The 25,636-nt window shown below is 33.6% G+C and overlaps 1 protein-coding gene across 8 annotated transcripts in view; it reads left to right on the forward strand.

Annotated features, from left to right (window-relative positions):
- Positions 1–270: 270 nt before the first annotated feature.
- LOC143222712 (KAT8 regulatory NSL complex subunit 2-like) overlaps positions 271–25,636 on the forward strand; it is a 39,477-nt gene continuing 14,111 nt past the window's right edge. The window contains exons 1-5 of one of the 8 annotated variants that reach the window (XM_076449597.1): positions 271–3,633; positions 5,143–5,382; positions 20,367–20,566; positions 22,579–22,693; positions 23,476–23,639. In XM_076449597.1, coding sequence (XP_076305712.1) covers positions 5,150–5,382; positions 20,367–20,566; positions 22,579–22,693; positions 23,476–23,639 — 712 coding nt within the window. In that variant the 5' untranslated portion in view covers positions 271–3,633; positions 5,143–5,149. Of the gene's footprint in view, positions 3,634–3,700; positions 3,839–5,142; positions 5,383–20,366; positions 20,567–22,578; positions 22,694–23,475; positions 23,640–25,636 lie in introns of those variants that run through there. The other 7 variants (XM_076449600.1, XM_076449605.1, XM_076449603.1 and 4 more) reach the window with 7 other exon arrangements.

Below are 25,636 nucleotides of genomic sequence, written 5' to 3' on the forward strand. Positions count from 1 at the left end.
ATTTTATTATATTTCAGATTTTGATCCCAATATGGTTTTAACAACTGAAGAACGTGTATGGCTCATTGAACACATATTCTGAGAAGGTGGTAGATACACAGATGTGGCACAACAGCGATTTGCTGAAAAATTCCCAGATACAGCTATTCCATATTGCAATGCAGTTTGTAACCTTGTTGATAAGTTTTGGGTAACAGGATCAGTGGATAATGCCAAATGCTGTGGAAGGCCAGCAAAGCTATTGGAGGAGAAACTGTTGGATATTTCTGACAGTGTGATGCAGAGTCCATCACAATCATTACAAAAGTTAGCTCAGCAGCATGATATTGGTCTTGGAACTGCTAATAAAGTCATCAGAAAGAAATTAAAGCTCTTCTCATACAAAATAATGGCTGTACAAGAACTAGAAGCAAATGATAATGAAAAACAAATACCATATTGCAGATGGTTTAACCAATTTATCGAAGAGAATACAGCTAAAGTGTTGGATGTGATCTTTTTCACTGACAAAGCATGGTTCCATCTCTCGGGTTACGTTAATTCACAAAATTCAAGATTGTGGTCATCCGATAATCCTCACAGTTTGCATGAAACACCCCTACATGATTTCAAGGTTGGTGTGTGGGTTGTGATTTCCAGACGTCGAATTGTTGGTCCTATTTTCTTTATGAACACAATGAACAATGAGCACTATTGTTTGGAGATTCTTCACACCTTCATCAGTCAAATGACAAGTGATGAAATCAATTACTCATGGTTTCAACAGGATGATGCTACTGCCCACACATCTCACAGATCTATGCAGTTATTATAGAAATGTTTTGGAGACCGCATTATTTTCAAAGATGTGTGGCCCCCACGCTCACTAGATCTTAATCCACCAGACTTTTATCTGTGGGGAGCATCAAAATCTACAGTATATTGAGATTGTCTATACACGCTGGATGACTTGAAAGCAGCAATAACAGCATTCATTCAGTCTATTTCAAGCCAGCAACTGATAGCAGTGTTTAGAAACAAAATAAGAAGGATCCAGACCTGTATTGATTCCAACGAGTGTCACTTTCAACATTGTTTATAATTGTAATTCATATTTACCTCCTGTATTCTATATTGAAACATGTCTGTTAATAAATATACAACTGCACAGTGACCTTCCGAAAACCTTCTTGTAATGTTATAGTACTTATTCTGCATAGATGCAGGTTTACATAACATATGATCAAGAAAGCCATTAAGTTGATTTCATTCTAGATGCTTTCATTCTTCTTTTATTCTTAAGGAGATAATACCTGTTTCTCCCATGATATTTACTGTTGAAATACTGCAAGTGTGAGAGTACATTGACATTAGTGTCCTTCAATGGTATTTCAACTTTATGATCTTACTTATATTTGAACTGGAACCAGTCACTCTGGGTAAGTATGATGTTTCTTGTAAACTAAGGAATGGTAAATTTGTGAAGTCTAATGTGTGGATTCAGCTTGATCAATTGATGGCAAGAGATCCAGTACAAGCAATCATTCTTGTCAATAAAGAAAATATACAAACACACACTCTGTTTTTATATTTAGCAAGGTATAATACACAATTTTCATTTCATATTTCACTTGGTGCCCAGTGCTCAAAGTAACTTTGCCAGATTTCTCGTTATTAAGCAAAACCATCACATTGCACAAGGTTAACTCAGTTATAACTAAATATACTAAAAAACATTGACTGTTCTCCTGTTATGAGTACTAAAAAGTATAAATATCCAGGCTTTTTTTTTAATACTGAACAGCAGACCTGTGTTGGCTAATTGGTGTATCACAATGTGTCTCTGTTAAAGAAACGTTTTCCCTTGTGTATCTTTTTCCCATTTGCACAATCATTAGAAAGTGTTGTATGAATTATTAATCATCCTGCATTCATAATAATCACAAAATGTTGCATTAATTATGAACTGTCCTATGCATGGACTTGTATACAAGAATAGCCATGGCACATACTTAACTTTATAAATGTTTCTATTATATTACTGAAGTATTGGTTATCACAACTTTTCTCATTTTTATGGCCTTTCAGTGTAAAAATATCCTGCACTCATCAACATTAAAAATACAACTTTAAAATATCAAAAAAACCTTAGAAATAACTCCAGTTGAGACCAATGGAGTATTATGCATTCATTTGTTGTAGAGGCAAAAACACTGATGGAGTTTGGGAAGGTATTCAATTAGTGTTTATCATCAGAATTGGTTATAAGAAAAAGGGGTCATTACTATAAGCCAATGAATGGCAGTAAAAAATCAGAAAGCCTAGTTAGGCCAAATAGCACCTTGCTATCCATTTTAAGTAAAATAAAAATATTACTCAAATACTGAAATTGTTACTTACCTAATGTCTTCATATATATTTTCATCAAAAGTGAATACATTTTTAAATACTTTTGAAAATATTAATCAATAACATTGCTTTTGCACAACTTTCAAAAATCATGTTTTTACAAATCATTCCATGAATCCAGATAATTAATAAAATTAAAGAATGTTATATTCCATTTTTAATACATATGTGGAATAACCTAATGCAACACTACTTGAAAATTTTCTTGCCTGTGCTTTTTTCACTGAATAGATTTATCTTAATCAATGAAAACATTAATAAAAATATTAGGCATTTCTAAATAACAAAAACTTTAAATTGAGAAGTCCCAACTAAGAATTAATAAAATTCTCAATACAAAATTTCAAACCTTTTCATTCATTAGTAGACGTGTATTTAAATTTCATGAGGTTTAAACCAAATTTAAATGAAATCTAAAAGTTATAAAACTATTTAAGATATTTCAACATAAAGTGACATTCCATACATTATACAGGCTACCATAACAATGAATTACAAGTCCACAACACGCCTTTAATTTCATATATAGTACAATGGGTTCTCGTTTTAAAAAACGTTACCACTTAATATTTCTTACACATGCAAGTACCAAAACGGTAACGATAACCGTTTAACATTCATACGGTTTCAAACTGCATTTCAAAGTATGATTACGAATTTCTTTTTTAGTCTCTCTACCACACATGGTGGAGTATCGTAACCTGGGCTATTTTGTGTTGAAAATTAATTTATTCTGTAATCACTTACAATTACGTCTTATTCATGTACAAGATGACTCATATTCATACGGATTCAATAATTCTAGCATAAAACATAACATTTTACTAATCGTTTCAACAATGTTGTTAATTTTATATATCGTCTAAGGTATTAATTAAAACAGTTGAATAAATCTCGAACCCAGAGGGAGGGGCATATTTGCTACCGTGTTTCTCCGAAAATAAGACAGGGCTTATATTAATTTTCACTCCAAAATATGACACTAGGTCTTATTATCGGAGAAACACGGTAGTAGCGTTACAAACCTTGTGACGCGGTAACAATCTGTTCGCTGTCGAAGTGTGTGTGTGAAGGTTTTGTTAATATTCGTGCTGAAATCGGTAATTCGTTTGAAAGTGGGTATGCTTCTTTCCTAATCAACTTTTAAAGCTCTTTCATTATTAAAATATTTGAAGTAGGATTAATCAAATCATAGCCAAATTTGGTTTTAGAAAGGCTTTTAATTTTTTGGCAAGAAATTACCAAGTGAGTAAAATTTCTAAACTCGTTGCAATTTTAGTTTGTTGCACCAAACAACAAGCATCATTAGGCCTATGGTAATATTAACCATTTAGCATTAGTACTGACGGGAAGTGGGTGTGATACTTGTACTGAAGTGTCTATGTGATGTGAGCCAGTTGTCGTGAAATTTATCTTGATTATAAAAATTTGAAGTATAGTACTGTCGTAAGTAAGTAGTATTAACTTGCATTTATTACACACATCCATTTTTATAAGCAAATGGTTGCTCAACAAATGTTATTTACCATATTGTTAAGATGCAAATATAATTTTTCATAATGATATGTAACATTATAGGTTTTTGCTAAGCCATAGAATTTAGAAATAGTTAAGTGAGTATGTAATATGAAGAAAAACATCAATTGTTAAAGAGGCTTGATTCTTAGATCCATAATTAAATTTTCAATAATTAAAAACTAGTTTTATAAAGTGAAACAATTCTGAAAGGTTAATACATTTTTTTAAGATATTAGTTACATGTCATTGTAAAATTATTTGTGTTGTATGCTAACAGTAGCAGGTGTTTTGATCAACTGATGTACTCAAAAGGTTTTTAAATAGATTACAGTTTGTATTAAAAATATAAAAAGGACAAATATTTGATATAATTATACAAAAAATGTAAAATACTGTCCTATTTTAATGCCTGCATAAATTTAAGTATAACATAGTTTTTAAACAATCATTTAATCATTACACAATCCCAATTAAAGATAATCTCAATTGAGAAACAAATGACAAGCAAAGAGTAAAAAGCAAAAGTCAGCCAAGTTTTTATTCTGCTCGGTAGTGGTTTCTTTGTTGAGAACTTGTCGTGATTGTGAAACTATTTTTTTCCTGTATGATAAAGATTGCTTACATTTTTGTTTAAATCAGAATAGGCTGTAATTTGTTTTTAAGTAGTAGAAGCATGTCATTCTTTGTTAAAGTGATAAGTCGGGAGATTATTTTTTTATTCTTGACTAAACTGTAATATTTGTGCAGCAGCTTATTTGCAATATAATTTGTTTTTCATTTTATTATGCCCCTTTGCTACTCACAGTAAGGTGTGTCTTGCTACCATTAAGATTATAGATAGTGTTGGTAAAGAATAATGAGGGTTGTCATTTTTACATAAGATCCTTACAAGAAATGCCAATTTTGATTTACACGAGTAAAATTAAATACTTTCTTAAACTAAATTATGTGTGAAATTTATTAATCCATAGTTTAAGTATCAAAATAACCTTATTTATATATTTTTTTTGTAACAAAAAGCTTAAAAAATTGGTATTGGAAGAACTCTAGTAAACAAATTATTGACAAAAGGTTATGTGAAATTTGCATAATTTTATATTTACCTGAGACCTAACACTTTTTTTTAGCCAATTTTGAATTTTTTTGTGTAGTCATGTTTACTAAATTAAATATGTAAATATTAAATATGTTTTTAAATTTAAAGTTTACATTTTTATCAATACAATTTCCTTTTAGTCCAGAAATGAGCTCATCAAGGAGAGTTTCCAGTATTAAAAAAACAAAATTATCACAAGAGAATAAATTTTGCAAATATGTTCATCGTATATGCATGCAAAACAGACTTGATGGTTATGAATACTGCATTCGCCACATTTTAGAAGACAAGAGTGCACCATTCAAACAGTGCTGTTTTATGCATCCTCAGAGAGGAAGAAGATGTCCAAATGCTGCACCAAAAACAGAAAAGAAAGATAAGTAAGTTTTTTTCTGTTGATGTCTCCTTCCAGACTTTGATAACTCATAAATATGTGTGCATTCATGTCAACTATATCCCATAATCAGTGAGTGACTAATGAAACATGCTTTAACATGCACAATATATGGGATGTATAGTTATGTGTAATAATAATTTTCTTAGCTCCACAGAAATATAGAATAGCAGATCTGTTTAACTGTAAAGATTTTGGAGTGTAAAAAGTTACTCTGAAAGAGTTCACAGTGATTAGAAATCACATGATTTTAAATTTTTCATTTGAAGTGGTACAAATGGAACTTTTATTATATGTTTTGTATTTTATCCACAGTGAATTTATTAAATGAAGTTAAATTTGTTGAATACTTTATTTTCATAAATTCTGTTTTCCTTTTAGCAGACACTCCTTTGCAAAATACAAATTATTTTATGTTTAGAAGGAAATTGAAGAAAGGAAACTGCACAGTATTTCTTAATTAAAAATGTAATGGAAGAAGAAAAAACATTTGAATTGCTAATATTGTTTTTAATGTGTATTTGTATATATGAATCATTTGTTTTAATTAATAATCAACATTTTTTCAGTTCAAAAACTAAACTCATAAAATATACACCATTTTAAATATTTTTGGAATCAGAATATGATATTGATTGGCAGTCCTGAGCCACAGGTTAATTTCCCTCATTTTTTCCCTAGCCCATTCACATACCTGGTATATCCAGATGATATTTTGATAATATTTTCAGGCAGTAAGACTAGACAACATAAGTTTAATATATGGCTAACTGAGAAACAATTTTGGTTCATTGTGTAACTTCTATAATACAGTAGTCTATGTATAGAATAGTTTACTTTCAAGTGTGGTAAAAACAGCAACTTTGAAAGAGATCAGTTGGGAATAAGAAAAGGTGATTTTAATGCATATTTTGGAGTAGTATAGTAGTATAAAATGGGAGAGCTTAGATAAACCAAATAACCTATTATCCCTTGGAAATGAAGTGAAAATAGTTAAAACAAAGATATGTAATCAGATTTGAGTACTAGATTATATAAGTGAAACATTCATATGACACAGCCCTCATATTCAAGGTAAAGTTATTGTAGTCCATGTTGCTATATCCATTCATGTGCTATCTGACAGCAATACCTCTTGATTATAGCCTTGCAGCATAGTTTCCATTGAAAAGACTCTGCTGCAAACTGTTATGTCCAGAGCACACCATTCTTTCCCATAACTTTTCATAATCCATATTGTGTAAAAGGACATTGGTTTTCAGTGCCAATTTCAACAGTACAGCCACACAGAAATTTACAGGCATTCATCTGACAACCTGACCAGAATGTTTTCATATGGAATGGCATGAATATGAATTTCGTTTTGTAGTTGCTTGAGGAACACAACAATTGATGTGCTGCTTTTACATATTGAGATTATTCTTGATAATAATAGGTACTTTAGCCTGGAAAACAAGATCTCACACTTTGGTTATCATAATTGGAATATGACTTATTAGCAGGTCTCTTTTTGGATAGTCCTGATGGTTCTAGTTGATCCTTATTCCTTTCCTTTTCAGTGCCATTTGGTACATAGGACATCTTCATTTTTAAAATTGTAGGTCTTTGATCTAAACATCTTTATAATCTAATTGTATGAATATTGTATGCTTTTAAATACACTATGAAAAAGTAATTAGTTTTAATTGGCTTCATAATATCTGAGAAATGGCAAACTGTGTTAAAATGTAGTTTAGATACATGCTATTTGGTCACAAAGTAATACTGACTGTATTTTGTTTGTAGTTCAAACAAAGTTATGTAGTGGGCTGTCTGTACTCTACCCACCATGTGTATTGAAACCCAATTTCTAGCATTGTAAGTGCACAAACATACTGCTGTGCCACTGGGAATATTTTGCTATGCAAATGTAATTTAATATATTAAATCATATATGTTTCTCTGTTCATAAGTCATATACACATTTTTAAGAACTGTCCTTAGTCAAATATATTACAACAGTTCACTGAATGTCATATATTCATGAGTTACTGCCATGAAAACTGGTAGGGGTTACTGAGTTTAAATAAACCATTGTGAGAAAAAAAAATTGCTGGTGGATCAGATGAAAAATAGACAGATTGAGATTTTTGAGGAATTTTACAAGGTGAATTTAAATATTTGATGTACTTACAAAAATGATTTTTCACACATGCACTAGTATCTGAAAAGAAAATTCAAAATACTGCAATAATGGTAACAGGATGTTTTTAGTTGCCATTTATTCTTATGCTGGAATGTTTAATTTAGAATAGCCATGTAATCATTGTTACTATTATAGAAGTGAAAAACAATGATCATTTTTAAATTTCTAGTCACACTTTGCCAAATTGTTCATTTATGAAAGGAAATATCTCACCTTTTGTTTATTATTATTCATTTGGGGTTTATTAAGAAGCACCACACTTTACTTAAATTATCAAAAATAGTTAAAAATACTTTATTGCAAGAATAAAATGTGTTTATTCCAAATTAATATTATAAATAGTTACTACAGAATTAATAATGATCTTTTTCAGTTGGAATTTAGCTTTTCATAAGTGTGGATTTCGTGCATTCTGGAAATGTATTTCTGTTTGTTTCTGCAATTTAGAGTAAGAATTATTTTTGGTCTTCCTGTTTTGTTAGGTAAAGTTTTAAATTACTATGACAGACATTAGGCTTATTAAATCTTATAAAATGTCTTATAAGGCCCCAATTTATTTATAACACATTTAATTTCTTAATCAGTGTACATTAACAAATTACACTCAGATATCTGTAGTTTTGTTCTTTTGTAATTTTATTAGTATTGAATTACTGGTTTGCTTAGAATTATTTTCATAGGCTTAAAGTGTATGATCATAAAACATATCTGCAATAACTGTTTATATGTATCATTTAAATAGTGTCAATAGCTGTTATTTCAATTAAATTTTGTAATATATATCATCTGTAAAGTGAAACATTTTTTTTCATTTTTGATAAGTTATTGGAGGCAGTAGAATTGAAAAGACTTTTGGAGGCCCATTCTGAATCACACCTATGTAGGATTACAAACACCTGTTGTTTCCTTTTAATAATAAATTACAGGACTTCTCCATATTGCATGACAGAGTATGCATGTGATGGTTTAAAATTTCAGTGACTAGATTAATAAAATGGTTAGCCTTTCTTTAATTAAAGCTTGAAACTGTGTGATGACTGCATATTTCTAATTTTAATATATTTGAGGAATGCACTATTCAATGGGTTATTTATATACTTTCTACAAATACATTAAAAGTTAGTAATGTGTCACCACATTGTTTTAGTACACTACCTTACTCTTGTGCAGTTGTATAGACTGAAAATACTACATATTTGAGAAATGTTAACTCTGATCTTGTTCTTTGTCAGTTTATACTTTTCATCTATTGTATATTGTATAATATATATACTCTTCAAAAAAAAATGCAAAGGCAAAATTTGAGACATTGTTAACAAGTTTATTCTGGGTAGTTCTGTATGACATGTGTGAAACTTTGCACATTCACTGCTGAACATCCAAAGTCTGCAAAGGTGAAGTCCACGCTCACTAGTTGAAGTTTAACCTCACTCAACGTCAATAACTAGTATGCCCCCCGTGAGCATCAATAACTGCTTGGCATCTCCTGCCTGTGGAAGCGATGAGATGACGAATCACATCCTGTGGAATGGCTGTCCACTCAGCCTGCAAAGCTGCTGCAAGCTGAGGTAGAGTCTGCGGTTGAGGTTGTTGCCGTCGCAGACGTCGGTCCAACTCGTCCCAAAGATGTTTGTTGGGGTTTAAATCTGGTGATCTGGAGGGCCAGGGAAGAACGTTGATGTTGTGGTGTCTCAAAAAGACAGTGGTGAGTCGGGCTGTGTGAGGACGGGTGTTGTCATGTTGAAAAACGTCGTTGACGTTCATTGTGATGAGTTGCACATGGGGCCTAAGAATCTCGTCGACTGTTGCGTATGGTCTGATCGGAAATCCTACGCAGCCCTGGTATGGTTGAGGCAGTAGACGTCGCAGTGGTAGTCCTATCCTGAAGGTGACTTAACCGGATGTAGTGATCTTGTGCGGGCGTGGTCACACGAGGTCTGCCAGATCGTGGATGGTCATGAGATGATCCTGTTGTTGGTGATGATTCCATAGCTTTGTGATGGTGCTTGGGTGGACATTCACAACTCTGGCAACATCTGATCGAGATTCGCCTGCTTCCAAGCGACCAATGGCATTGTTGCGTTGTGCTTCAGTCAGTCTTGGCGTAACTATATTGCGTGTCGGTGGCTTAACCGACCAGCTTAACTGAGCTATGGAAACCGAGAACCCTTCACTTTTATAGGGATTTTGCACATGTTGCACTTGCAGAACATGCAGATCTCTCAAACAAATTTATTGGACATGAATGCTCTAATTGAAAATCTTAATAAGGTAGTGAAAAAACAGTATAGGTAAACGACCATGTTTTGAAGATCTGAGCACCAATCCTCACCATCTGTACTGCCTATTGTACCTCATTTTCTTGTATTGCATTCACTTTCAGGCAAACCTTTAGGGAAAATATTTCCCTTTTTCATTCAGAAGGGACTAGAGGGACTTGCTGACTCTCCAAAGTCAGTAAAGAAGCTTTGATCTGGTGACATGCTGGTGGAAACATCCACATCTCAACACTGAACTCCCTCTGCATTCAAAGGCAATTGGGGATATACCTATTGAGGTTACACCTCATGCTATTTTGAATTCATCACAAGGAGTTATTGTTGAGAGGGATTTGAAAAACATCCCAAAGTCAGAGATTCTTGCTGGTTTCTCCACCCAAGGAGTTTCTGCAGTGAGGCATATATCTACTCGAAAAGATGGAATTATGGTACTGATCAATGTCTTCATTCTCACATTTACATTACCACATCTGCTTGCCACCATCAAGGCAGGTTATCTTAATTGCAGGGTATGGCCATACGTTCCAAACCCTCTCCGATTTGTCAGCGGTTTGGTCACCTGAAGACGTCATATCATGGTTCCTTGACATGTGCTCATTTCAGTGGCAAGGACCATGATACCTGAGTGTGAAACTGACCCTCATTGCATTGATTGATTGCAATGGTTTTCACCTGTCCTACTTTCATTCTTGCCATAAATGATTGGAAGAAAAAGAGGTGCAGCATTTGAAAATGATTCATAACATTACTTATCCTGAGGCTTAAAAATTGCTGTCCACCACCTCATCTTGGATGTATGCTGCTGCACTTTGTTCCACAACTACAGTGGGAGAGCAGACAGATCTCTCTGTGCCTCCAAAAGAATCGCTCTCCAAACAAATGAAAAGTCTTTTGACCTCTATGGTTAAGAGAATTGATGAATCAACTTCATTGCCTATCTTTGTCCCGTACATACATTCCAACAAACCCCAAGATTCACATCCTTTGGTTCCAGGTACAGGCATTTCCTCAGATACATCATCTTCTCCCATCCCAAGATGCAAAACAATCATTTGTTCACGTTCTCAGTCACTGGAATCTCCTTCCAACAGCAAAGACCTGCCCAATCGACCCAGGGCAGGATCCATGGAGGTAGATAGGCCTCCATCGAATAAGGATAGTAAGGAAAAAAGACGGAGTAATAAACAGAAGGGTTCTCCACCCAATTCACTCACATGTAAATAAAAATGGCCACCCTGATACAATGGAACTGTTGAGGTTTATGTTATAATCTGGATGGCATCAAATCACTGATTGCTTCCCACCATCCTGTATGTCTTTCCTTATAGGAAACCTTTCTGAAACCTGCTGATGCAGGTACCTTTCAGTGGTTTTCTTTGCACAGAAATGACAGGTGCTGTGTGATGGATGAGTGCATGGAGGGGTGACATTATTGATTGATCATCATGTGTCCACCCTGTCTTTGCCACTTGACACACTCTTGGAGGCTGTAGCCATCTGTGTTTGTTCTTTCTACCTTGATGCTCTCATTGAATAGTTGCCATCTTTTTTTTCATCCTGGGGGACTTTAATGGACACTATCCCTTCTGGGAAAGTACTGATATTGATAGGAGGGGTTGCTCTGTAGAGCATATGCTCTCTGATCACTGCCTTTCTCTTTTCAATACTGATTCTTCTACTTATTTTCATACATCTAGGCAGTCCTTTATTGCTATTGATCTCTCAATTTCCTCCCTTTCATTTTTCTTCCATTTTTCATGGAGGGTTGATGATAATCCATGAGGCAGTGATCATTTTCCTATAATTTTGAGAGAGACTGGCCATGGTCGATGCCACCCAACTCTTGTACCCCAGTGGAGGCTGGATCAGGCAAGCTGGCCCTCTTTCACTGCTCTTGCAGAACTTGAACCTGCCATCATCTGTAAGGTATCAGTAGACGACTGTGTGGCAGCAGTACCTGACTGTATTGTACAAGCAGCTGCTCAATGTATTCCTAAAACCTCAACACGTTTTCCACTATATCTTCATTCATGGTGGACTCGTGCCTGCCACATGGCACGGAAGGCTCAAAAACGAGCCTGGAATACTTTCAGTAGATATCCCACACTCTCTAACTGCATCACTTTCCAGCAGGCCTTGCACTTGCTGTGTGGGTAAGAAGTCAAAGCCACAAGGAATCTTGGATTAAGTTCACAACTGGCATATCTTCTACCACCAGTTCTAGAGTCATATGGGACAAGATTCAAAAGGTCAGTGGGCAATATAATTCTCTCCCCTCTCGATCTTGCTCTCTGATGACCAGGAAATAGCTGATACCTCTTTCCTTTCAAGCTGATTGTCTCTATGACTATAATCATCCCTTTACACTGGTAGAACTAAAACTGGTTCTTCATTGGTCTGGCAGTTCATCGGTTGGACCTGATGATGTACACTATGACATGCTGCGCCATGTATCTTCTGCTTCTCTTGTGATTTTTCTGATTGTTTTTAACAGGATCTGGCACAAGAATGTTTTTCCTGATGCCTGGCATCAGGCTATTGTCCTACCTTTCTTTAAGCCTGGGAAGGATTCCAAGATTCCTTCCAACTACCATCCAGTTGCTTTGACGAGCTGTCTCTGTAAGGCCTTGGAGAGGATGGTCAATACTTGTCTTGTTTGGTTCTTCAAATCAAACAATCTCCTCTTGCCCACCCAGTGTGGATTTCAACTGATTCGACTTGAAATGAAACCTTTCTCAAATGACAGCATCTTGTATCAATATTCTTTGACATTGAGAAGGCTTATGATACAACATGGAGGTATGGCATTTTGTAAGACTTCCATATATATGGGTTATGGGGCCATTTGCTCAATTTTATTAAAACATTTTTAATGAACAGTGAATTCCAAGTTCATGTGGGTTCAACACTTTCCTGTTCTTTTCTACAGGAATTTGGAGTCCCTGAGGGCTGTGTTCCAAGTGTCACACTTTTCAGTATAAACATTAATGCCACCACTGAACAACTCTCTCTCACTGTTGCAAACAGGCTCTGTGTCGATGACTTTCACATCTCATGTCAGTCGTCGAACATGGGGTATATTGAGCGGCAGCTACAGATTGCCCTCAGTCGTTTACTGAAGTGGACCACAGCAAATGGCTTTAACCTCTCTCTCTAAAACCATTTGCATGCATGTTTGCTGCCAACAGGGTATTCACCCTAATCCTGAACTCCGTATCGGTGAAGTTGTGCTGCCTGTGGTCCCTGAGACAAAGTTTTTGGGGCTTATCTTTGATTGTAAACTAACCTTTATACCACACATCAAGCAGCTACAGGTCAAATGTACAAGAGCACTGAACATCCTCCGTGTCATCTCTTCCACCACTTGGGGAGTGGATTGACGTTCTATGCTAAAGAAATATTGTGCTCTTATTCAGTTGAAACTCAACTATGGATCACTGGTCTATGGCTTTGCCAGACCACTGTCTTTAAAGATGCTAGACTTTATTCATCATTAAGAATTTTGGCTCTGCACTGGGGCATTTTGCACTTCCCCAGTTCAGAGCTTATACACAGAGTCTCATGAACCTTCTTTGCACTTCCATCATTTGCAACTGTCTTTACTGTATGCTTTGAAGCTTTGTTCCTTATCAAAGCATCCCACTTGGGGTTGTGTTTTCCTTTATCAATGGACCTTACGTTTTCAGAACAGATGATCTGCCATTGTTTCTTTTGGCTTTTGTATCCAGGTGTAGTTGGATGAATTGGGTCTGTTCTTGGATAACATTGCTGTATCCACTGGTCAGCCCATCCCACCATGGCTTCTTACAGTCCCCAATTGTGACCTATCTTTAAGTCATCTGAGAAAAGTAGACACTCCTGATTGGAAATACTGTTTGCTATTTGCTGAACATCTTTCGAACCATCCTTCCATTCCTGTTTATATAGATGGTTCGAAATCAGGTGACTGTGTGTGCTCTGCCATGGTTTGTTGTGGTTCAGTGGTTGCGTGCAGAATCCCCTCTACAGCTTCCGTGTTCACTGCTGAACTGTATGCCATTTCTCTTGTCCTGGATCACATAGAAGCTAAGCAATACTCAAACTGCACTATTTATACAGACTCGCTTAGTTCTTTACTGGCCCTCGAATCGCTTCACATTGATTCACACCCTGTTCTCACCGATATTCAAAACTGACTGGCCCATTTCTCTTTAACATCTACTTAGTATTTGCCGGAACGAGCTTGCTGACACCGCAACTAAGTCTATCTGCTCTGGCACTATCACTGCTGTGCCTGTCCAATACATGGACTATGATCCTGTATTCAAGGTTAGGTTCCGTACCAGCTGGCAGTCGAGTTGGAGTGAGCAATATGAAAACAAGCATTTCCAAATAAAACCTTATTGTACTTTGGCCAACTTGCTTTCATAAGGATTGGAAAGAGGAAGTTTTTCTAACTAGACTACACTTTGGTCACAGTTTTTTAACTCATCGTTTTCTTTTGTCTGGAACTGATGCACCAATGTGTAGTTTTTGTAACACTCAGATCACAATAAGCTATATTTTACTTTCTTGTTGTTGTTACAGCTGTCAACGATAGCACCATTTTAAACATGTTTTGTCTCAAGGTTTGTCCATTACTTTAGCCAGTGTTATTGGTGATGGTGACACTGTCCACCATGGTAGTGTTTTTAGTTTTTCTAAAGGCCATTACTTTTTATAATTGCCATTTAAGTTTTTTAATTTATACATTAGACCTTTTTTAATGTGATCCCTTTTAAGAATCACGGTCCATCTGGTTCAATTTGAAATTAGAAAATGGCTGTAATGTCAAAATACTCTAAGCCAGGACTGGAAAGGCCAACTTCAGGTGACTGACAGTTGTTTTTGTACTTACCTGTTAATCTTCCTGATGAGTTATGATAATTACAGTTATGCTACAGAAAGTCCTTTGCAACTTGGTTCACTGTAGTTTCTCTCTTAATATTGTAGACAAGATGTAAACTTGGTTTTGTGCTATTTGTTGTTTTTTTTAACTTTGTTTTGTTTTACCTTAATTTCCTTTTATGAATTTTACTAAATTTAATTTTAACTTTTTACTGGATATTTAGCACAGATGGTCTATCTGCTTTGTGCCATAAAACACCAAATCAACCAACCAAGTGACTGTTGATGGACACATGTCTTAGGGATGAGAGTATAAATGGGTACTGGATTGTAGGGGGCATTGCAGGTGGATGTTAGGTTATTAATTAGTATAGGTATAATGGTGTTGCTTTATATTGGTTTAATTTTGGTTTCAGATGCTGTATAAGTAGGGCTTCTTTGATTCTGCAGTTGTTTATATTTGTTTTCCTTCTTAATATCTTGGTGTTTTCTATGGTTATGCTGTTTTTATTTGATTTACAGTGTTTAAAAATGTGTGAAGGTGTTTTTTTGTGGTCTTTTAATCTAGTTTCCATTTTTCTGCTTATTTCTCCAATATATAAGTAATGCCAGTTGTTGCATTGTATTTTATAAATTATGTTGGTGTTATGTTTGTCGGTGTAGTTTTTACCTAGTTTTTGAATAAATTTGGTGTTTACTAGAATGTTATCTTTTGTAATAAGTTTTTTCCAAATGTTGGTTATTTTTTTGCTGATGTCAGGAACATATGGTATGCAACAGTATAAGGTTTTATTGTTTTTGTGTATCTTGGGATTTATTGTTGTTTATTTGTTGTTGGTCTAGGTGTGTGCATATAATTTTTTCCATGGTTTTATCAGGAAATGTGTTGATGTTGATGAAGTGTTTTATTTTGTTGACTTAATCTAATCGTTAATTTTATTGGGTGAGCATAGTTTTGTGGCTGCGTTTATTTGGTTTCTTAGTATGTTGAATTTTTGTTTTGTTTCATGTACTGAGTCACAGGGAATGTGTAATTGAATATAGGTAATTTTTCTGAGGATTTCTGTTTTGAATCGTGTATCAGTTCTAGTGATTGTGAGGTAAAAATGCTATTTGGTTACTTTTTTCCTATTCACAGGTGGACTTAATGTTGGGATGTATAGTGGTAGGTGTAAGGCTGAATTGATCACTTGTGATTCAATCTGTATCATAAAAATGTTGGCTAGAGCTGGTGACATGGTATTCCCCATATTTAGGTCATTTATTTTTAGGTAGTTTTGGTCATTGAACGAAAGTTAGTTTTGTTGGTAGTGTATTATTGAAGGGTTGCTAGGGGTGTGTATCAATGTGTTGGAGTCTTAGATATAGAGTTCTAAGGCTATCTTACAGGCTTCAGTGGTTGTGACTTCTGGGAAGAGAGAGATTACATCAAAACTGGCCATTAAGATTTTATGATTTAGTTGATCAAGAATAGATTTAAAGTTACAAGTGTCTTTGAAAAAAAGAGCTGGGTGATGTTACTTATTTAGTAAATGGCATCGCTATGTATTTACTGAGATTGTAGTTAAATGATTCATAGGCCACCATTACAGGTTGTAGTGGATAATCGGGTGTGTGTGAGATTTAGGGGTGCCATATAGTTTTGGTGTACATGAGTTGGGTTTTTATAGGTAAGAATAAAGGTTTTCTGAGATTGTGTTGGTTTTTTCCTATTTGTAGTAATTCTGTTTAACTAGTTTTTGTGTGTATTTTGTTGTATTTGTGTGTACTGGTTTAAATTTGTTTGTATCTAATAAGATGTACATTTTTTAATGTCTTCATTATAACCATAGCATTGCCTTCTCAGCTTACAAAAACAAGACAAGACTTTATCGCAGGTGAGTCACCTCACCTCCGTGTGATTAGGCAAGTCACATAAATCCGAATCAGTTTCTTCAAGGAATGCCTTGAACTGGCGATGATTAAGTGCATGACCCCGAATGAAGTTCACTGCAGAAATGACTAGTTTTAGTATGCAAGAAATATCTAAGTCTTTTCCACAGAGTGCTTGCTTATGTATGATGCAGTGTATGAACAGAGTGCTTGGGAGTTGAAGATCTTCCAACTGTGTCTTGATCAGCCCCACCAGACCCTTCTTTACTCCAGCCATGTTTTTTCTCCATCAACTATTACAAATCTAAGTTGATTCCACTGAAGGGTAGTCTTGCAAAGTTTTATGCACTTCCATGATAATGTCTTTTCCAGTTGTTCTTCCTTGCATGCTGCAAACTGATGTCAACCCTTCCGTGACCTGAAAGTCCAAATTAACTCCACAAATGAACACGAGAAGTTGTGACATACTCGAAAGATCAGTAGACTCATCCAGTGCCAGAGAATATCATTGGAAGTTTCTAGCTTTTTGGCGTATCTGTAATGCGATGTTCTCTCCAAGTTCTTCTGCTCTCCGTACAACTGAAGTTGCTGAAAGGTTGATACTTTCAAAGAAATTGGCTTTTTCAGGACACAGCTCATTTGCTGCTTCTATCATACACTCTTTGATGAAGTTGCCATCAGTTAAAGGTTTTCCTTGCTCTGCCATCCTATGCACTCTTTTGTAACTTGTACGAGTGACAGATTCATTTTCAGCAAACTTTCTCATGAAGAGATTCTTTTGAAATACAAAAACATGTTTCATGATTCAAATTGCTCAGAAAGGAGCTTTCCTGAAAATTTCAAATATGTTGATAGATGTTTTGTTTCATAGTGACGCCGAAGATTGTACTCTTTCAAAACGGCAAAACTTTTGGTGCATATAACACAAGTAGCTTTCTGGTTTTTTGTTTCCACAAAGAAGTACTTTTCTCCCCATTCTTCATTGAAAGCACAACACTCAGAGTCCACTTTTCTTCTTTTAAAAGCAGCCATAAAGATGTGTGAAAAAAAAACAGGATCTGAAAATGAAAAACACAGAACGCTGTGAGAAAAATATTTTATTGTTTCAAGAACGCACAAAAAAAAAATATTGAAGCATACGTTTGCTTCGACACTTAACCTAGGAACGAGTTATGAAAAGCTTATAACCTGACTACTAAGAGAAATGAGCTTGCTGAAGCAGTAACCCTAGGCCGCTGAATTTACAAGTCTGTACTTGTTTTTGCATTCCTAATGCTTTCATAGATACATGCCTCGATATGAATAAACGGACAGCAAGGACAAAAGAAGGATTTTCCTATTGGTTAAAAATGCGGCTGACAGCCTTGTTTCTTTTTATCATAATGTCTTGTGTTTGCCAGCTTAAAGCAACCATCAGTGTGATTTATTTTGTTATGACAGTTGGACATTTGATGAAATGTCACTTTTTATTTCCAAGAGGCTAACTGCTGGCGGGCTGGACAAAATGACATCGAGGGCCGTATCTGGCCCAAGGGCCATAGTTTGGTGACCTGTGGTTTAGATTAATCATTAACTTGGACATAGGTTCTTAGTTTTTGGCACTTAATATTATTATCTTGTGTTCAAGCACATGTATACATAAAGCATTACACATTATATTCTAGTTGGAATCAAGATTATAAAATACTGCTTGCCAACCAGCTGAAGTAAATACAACACAACTATTTACATTTTAGTTGAAACAAAAATAACAATATTTATACAGTTGAAACAGTGATCACTACAGATAACACATTTAGCACAACAGCAAGAAAAATACCTCTTTGTAATAATTTGAAGAAACCGCTTTGTTTTATACTTTTGGTATTGTTTGATTAAAAAGAAAAATAACAAAGTATTGCATTCATCATTCTTTTAGATATTGTAAGAAATGTTATTGTAGTAAAATTTATCAACATGGGGACTCTTGTCAAGATCTCTAACACAAAATATCCCCACTAATTAAGTCAACACTATCTTGCTAAATATTAGCAAAAAAAATTATTTTTCTTGTTCAACTTCCAGCCTTCACTCTCCTCAGAAGTTGACAATTCCAAATTTCTAATGTGAGTTGTGTTCTTTTGTTACTCTTTAACCCTCTGTGCACAGATCAAAAGCCATGTCATTGCATTTGTTCACTTTCATTTATAATATACAATATACATTGTTTGATTTTTTAATTTAAAAGCAGATATTAAAGAAATACCTAAACATTGATTTTTTGTGAGGGTCAAGTGATATTTTGATTGCAGCAGTGGTTTAAATTAAATGTTTATGTCAAGATACAAAGTCTATAAATTTTTATGAATTATGAACTCAGGTTACTGATACTGGCAAGCTACAATGTAAATTACAAACATCCTGTCTTTTCTATTTGCTGAGATACTGCTTATATACTGAATCAAACACACAGGTTTACTCGCCTCTTTCCATTGTTTTTGATATACTTCCTTACACACACTTAATTCTATGTATGACATGTAAATAAGCAATTGAATTACGATTTTGATTCATTCTTTCAAAGCTATACTTCAAATCATAAATTTGAGTGTTTAGTTTGCTCAAAATTTTTAGGTCCAAATATGGTTTAATTACTAAGCATGATAAATTATACTAAAATTCTGTGACATCTAAATGGTAATTTATAGTTTTTGGTTATTTCAAATGAATATTATATACATGTATATACAATTTAATAAATTTATTTTGCTGCACAACCTGCACATGCAAAATTTTATAAGGCTTAGCAACCTTCAACAAGCAGGAAATGAGTGTAGAGTTTGTAAGTAGAAAATGTAATTCTTTATTGCACTGTCTTATGTACTAAGAAAAATAAGTTGAAAAATTTGTAAATAGTAATATATATAATGTATTATATATAGTATTACAAAATACTAGTCCACTGAAACAACCAAGACAGGTCACTTTGTAAATGTTAGTTTTATAGCATTGGATAAGGTAACGTGAATATAAGTGCACCATGTCATTGTGGCTTCTGTGTTGTCAGCTAGGCACAGTTGAAAGATCAATATAATAAATATATATGAGTATATAATGTAATGATGATATTTATGCTATTTAGGCTAAACATTTGTGTTTTTTAGTTATAATTGCTAATCATTCTAGAATGAAAACTACACAATGTATATTTATTTCCTAATTTTGTGTGGTGGTTACAAGATTGGTCATATCTGCTAAACATGTAGAGAGGAGAGATTGAGTCAGTAAAGTAACAGATAAAATATAGTTGCTTTTTCTTAAAAAAACATTTGATAATTATCTGGAGGTTATAAAGATTTTGCTTATGAAATTTAGCAATTTTCAGACACAAAAAATGTTTTTAATCTAAAAATGAAAATTATTTTGCATGTTGGATAGCATGTGAAGAGTGAAAAGGTATGGATAAAAAACTTTAAATTTTGCATAGGAATCTGATATTTTGCATATGAAAGCATTGTAATATTTACTTGTGATCTGCTCAATTTCATGAACACATGCTTGCTAATTTGAAAGTTATATAATGAAAACTATGACAAGCAAAAAATAGTTACGAGGTCAGTCCCAGGGACTGAGCACATCCTGAAAGAGTTAAAGAAAAGTAAATAATTGTATCTCCTTATGTAATCAGAATAAAATCAAGTTTATAAGAAACATAGGCTTACAATAAGTAATCTTAAAATTAAAGGTTTTAGTATAAATACATTGTATTTTTATTTCATTTTTTTCTAGCAGTTTATGTCCATTACACATAAAGTTGTTATGGAGCAAACGCCAGCTGAAGAGAAGGGAATGTCCAACAGAATCCACAGCCTCTCTTCTAGAATCTTTGGAACATTACTGTCAAGACCACCATGTCTCTGAAAAATATCCCTTGAATTCATCACGGCAGTCAAAAAATAAACATGGAACTCATCTAGATATTCAAACTGGTACAGTAATTCTTTTCCAAGTAAATTTTATTTATGTTTAAGTTAAATGTGTTAATGTTAATTAACTTTTTTTAACTGTCACAAATGATGTTAAAAGCTATTTCAAATTTTACTGAAGTTTTGTGCAGAAATTTGGATTAATTGATGAATTAGACTATGCCATATGAATTTTAATCTTAGTAAAAGTAAAGTCATGCATATTGGTTATTATAGCATAAATTGTTTCTTATAGCCATGTTTGGGAAGCTAGGTGAAGTTTATGAAATAAAAGATCTGGGGACTGCCGTTATAAAATTTCTGAAAACTATGGACAGTGTATTTGAGTAGCTAATAATAAGGCAAAGATAATTTTAGATTGTGTAAATATAAATGCTGGAGACAAGTTAAAGAATGCTTTCAGTTCATTCTATCAGGTGGTGGTTAGACCTGATTGGGAATTGTGTGTTTAGTCTTGGTATCATTATTTAAGAAAAAAAAAAACGTTTTTTGGTATGTTTAAGAGAAGTGCTATCAGGGTGGTTCTAGGCCTAGAAGATTGAAATATGTGGACATGTTTTTGCTGAAGATTAGATTATTTATTAGCATGTAATTTGAAGAGGAAGAGGGTGCTCATTGGTATGAATAATGTTTTTGTGAATTTGGTGGAGGTTTGGATCCATAAATTCAAATTATATTTTTATTAATACAAAATATGCAATGAGTAAGACTAATGCAGTAGTTTTTCAGTATTTTAGAATATCCATACAGAACTGTGGAATAAAATGTAAATATTTGACAATGTACAGCTCTTGAACTAAATTTAATCATTGTTCATAGACCATAAACAACTTTTTTCCAGATTGCTGCTTAGGTTCATACTCAGCTGATTTACTTCAGCTTCTGTATTGAAAAATAGATATTTTCAGATATTTTTCTTAATATTCTTCCTTTTTCCTTTATGAGTCGTTGTTCAATCTAGATAGATTTTTTCTATCTTGTGTATACTTAGCTCTTAGCTTGTACAAATGTGCATTTCACAAGTTATTCATCTCTTGTGACTAATCATTGGAATCTGTAAGCTAGTCACAGTACTTTTTGAATATGTGATCAAACAGGCAATTTGGAAAATAAACTGTCTTTTCTCATGAGTCATCTGATTATGCCTCATGCACCTACTGCTTTCCATACAATATGTTTACTCCAGGTGATCCTGTAACAGGAAAGCTTATCTTACAACATATAGTTACTTTTCAGGTTTAAAGTGTGAAGGTTTAATCTCTTTTTTTTTTTTTTAAGTTGATGCATTATACAAAGACCATGTGTTAGACATAACATGTATTCTGAAATATCTTTGCCGTTCATTGCTCTTTGCTTCTCTTAACTTTATGGTGCCTGAATGATTGTATCTTAACTCAGACAGTAGAATTTTACCATTGAAATAAGAGATTATAGAAAGTATACTTTAAGTCATTCTTCCACATAAAGGCCAATTTACTTAATTTTAGATGTTAAAAATATTAGAAATTTTGATTGAGTTGATTTCAGTATACTGAATGAAAACATTAGTGTTTGTGAATTTTCTTAATTTATTCTACATATAATATGGTACTCATAGCCCTCTAGGAGAAAAGTTTGAATATTTTAAACCTAAATAACATTAATTTGAAACCATGTAACTTCAGTATGAGTGTAGTTTTATCAATTTTTACCAGTCGCAATTTTCAACCTTATTTGTCATGGTGTAATGTAATTGCTAATATCTTAGCTTTGTTAAGTAATAGTTTAGTTATCTAAATATGGAAACAGCTGTGCTGCTGTTCTTTTCAGTTGTATAAGCCACTTCAGCAGAGACTCTCATAGTCAAAATCTAGTAGTTCATGTCTACCCAGTGATTATAATGGATTTTGTATCAATTTTGATGCTAATAATTCATCTGTAACTTTTTAACTAACTTTTAGGTTGAAAACTAAAAGAGAGCTTAATCAATATTTTGGATTGTGTAAGTTTACTTTTAAAACATTTATTGCTAATAGGTTACAGCAGTGACAGTAACAGTGAAAAAGATGGAATGTTTGTTGACCAGCTGTGGAAAGGAGATAATGAAAGTGATGCTGAAAGTGTAGAAAATGAACTGGAAGATCCACTGAAGTAAGTTTCTATTTTTCATTGATTTATATCAAGAACCAGATTGTTCTAGATGTAGGTCTTGAATCATTGATCTCTACTCTTACTTATTCTTTTTTCATTCTTAAATTTTATTTTAAATTCTTTTATTTGTATATAATAAAGAAGAATATGAATTTAGATCAAGTGAGAACAGCATCATCAGTGCATGCTTTATTTTATAACTGCTGGAACTAGACAAATATGTTTTGTTTCATGTTGTGTAAGTCTGATCTCACCAGGAAAAAGGGGCCTGGCCTGACCAGGTGGGTTAAGGCATTTGACTCGTAATTTGAGGGTTATGGGTTCAAATCCCTGCCACACCAAACACGCTCACCCTTTTAGCCATGGGGGCATTATAATGTGATGGTAAACCCCACTATTTGTTGGTAAAATAGTAGCCCGTGTTAGCCATTAGGGATGGCTAACACGGATAGCCCTTGAGTAGCTTTGCAAGAAATTTGAAACGAACAAACAAACCAGGAAAATGACAGATTGCTTGGTATAAGCATAGACAGTTTATATGATGTGGTGTTTTCTTTAATTATTCTTCCAACTAATTGGAAGAAAAATATAGCTGCAAAAATAGTTGAAGAAGAATTGAAAGTACAATTGATTTGGTGGGAAAGGAACAGCCTCAGTTGTTTAATAACATACAAAATTGATATTTAAAACATGCATTCTAAAATTGAAATGGTTGAAATTAAGATGTTTGTGTGTCACATAGTGAGATTTTTTATATTAGATATGTTTCCAATTGTTCTCAGACATGCAGGAGTCTACACTGCTGAAGAAGTAGTCCAAATTACAAGGGAGAAGTTGATACGCCTTCAGTCGCTTTACATTGATCAGTTCAAGTGGCTTCAGCATGTTCTTCATGAGAAGAGAAGAGACTATCTTCATTGTGTTAAGCAAGAAAAAGAAATGATGGGTATGTACAGTTAATTAAAGGATTTATGAGTTAAAAAAATTTTTGAGCTTTTTGTGATTTAAAACCTTTTTTGAGCATTCTAACAATCAAGGTCTGTTATAATATGCTGCCACAGTTTTATGCAACATTGCAACCTACAGACCAAAAAAATAGGGTAAACCATCAATAATTTGCTGCACTTCTAAGTCATATAATTTAATGAAGTAGCAAGTCACATAGCCTAATTATGTAATGGAAATCCTATGCAAGAAGTTTCATCTGTCAAGCTGGTTTGTCAAATTAAATTAGAGAAGGAGTTTGAAAATATATATGGTAATAAACATAACATTTAACCTTATCAATTTGAGCTTTCTGAAGAGAGTTTGAGGCATAGCAGAGGAAGAAGTGAAGAGGAAATAGCTTAGTAACAGTAACTGGTAAATATGCATTATATCATATCATGGTAGTTCATGATGCACTGGTTCTCATTCATGATATTGGCACATAAAGCACACTAATATTTGTGTATGTTTGCAAGAACAAAACCTGTGTAGTGGTCTTCCATCAAGTGGAAGCAATTTACTAGTTGATAGTGTGGTTCCACTAAGCAGAAGCAAGAAGTCTCTGACAAACAGAAAAGTACCATCAGGTACTAGGTTTGTAATTTTCAGTTAGTGGGTAGGTTAAAGTTTTGATTTAATTTGACATTATTATTATTGTTGCTATTTTCTTGGCTAATGTTTTTGTTCAAGGCCCACCTTTATTAATAATTCGTTTTATGATTGCAGGGGTATTTGAGAAATGGAAAAAATATTGAAGTTAGAATCTTGGATTGAAGGAAAATATTGGTGTAATTAATCCTGTGCACATGGATTATTCAAAGTGAATGTGTTAGAACCTATTTACAGAATTATATTTAAAGTTCAGTCAAACTACTTAATTTTCAATGTATATTAATAACCATGTCATCAAACCATAATTTATAATTCCAATTTTTATATTATTTCAGTTTCAGCTTCTTAATTGAATAAGAAAATGTATAAATAGATTCTAAATCTGCACCTCTTAATCACATGATCCAACAGCACTCTAACAACTCATATATATTTGTTTTTCTTTTCCTTTCATCACTAGAGCTTGAGATTTTTCAAACAATTAGATATACTTACTGTTTCAATCTCTTTGTATTTTACTGAAATAACACTAAATTTATTTAATCTACATGCAATTCCCTTCATATCCTCTGGCATTTAAGAAATGTTTGTAGTTCTCTCTGACTTTGCTATTTGACATGCATATAATCAGTAGAAATAGCACATTTTACACTACCTAAATAAGTTAACTGTCTGTTTTGTTTTAGTGATCAGTGCAGATAGTTCACAAGAAGTGCTTGATGAATTTAGACTAAAGACATTACTTTATTTTTTCAAATCTATTTATGCATTAGTTAAAAAAAACAACATAAATTACAGTAGTTTTGGTACATGCTGTTCTAGTGCCTGATATATTGTTTGAAAGCTAAATTATTTTGGGGCAAGTAGCAAACTGAAAAAAATATCCCTATAAATATCCTTACTTTAAATTCATGAACTCAAATGCATAAATTCTCAAGATTAAAGTAAGTGCTTAATTTGTGCTTTGCTTTCAAAGGTAACTAAAATGTAAAAAATCAGAAACTTATTAGTTGAGGTAGAATGTGCATGAAAAAAAATTAAATAAAAGAATTCTCATGATCTCTGTTCAAGGAACATGAAAACTACCATTATGTAATGTACGTCATTGTTTACTTGAAACTGTAACCTGGGTGATTTATTCCTTTGTTACTGTAGTTAGATATGGCTCAAAGAACAGTAAAACATTAAAATTAAATAAAAGCAGATGTGTAAAAACTTAAGATGTCTGAAGTTGTCAGGATAAATAATAGTAATTATTTGTTACAGTCTGTAGTCATTTGACTTTGAATACAATATATTTCATTTATTGTAAATTGATGATTTCTGTAGAGTTAGAGTAGAGAA

The sequence above is a fragment of the Tachypleus tridentatus genome, chromosome 8 (assembly GCF_004210375.1).
Source record: "Tachypleus tridentatus isolate NWPU-2018 chromosome 8, ASM421037v1, whole genome shotgun sequence".
NCBI lineage: Eukaryota > Metazoa > Arthropoda > Merostomata > Xiphosura > Limulidae > Tachypleus > Tachypleus tridentatus.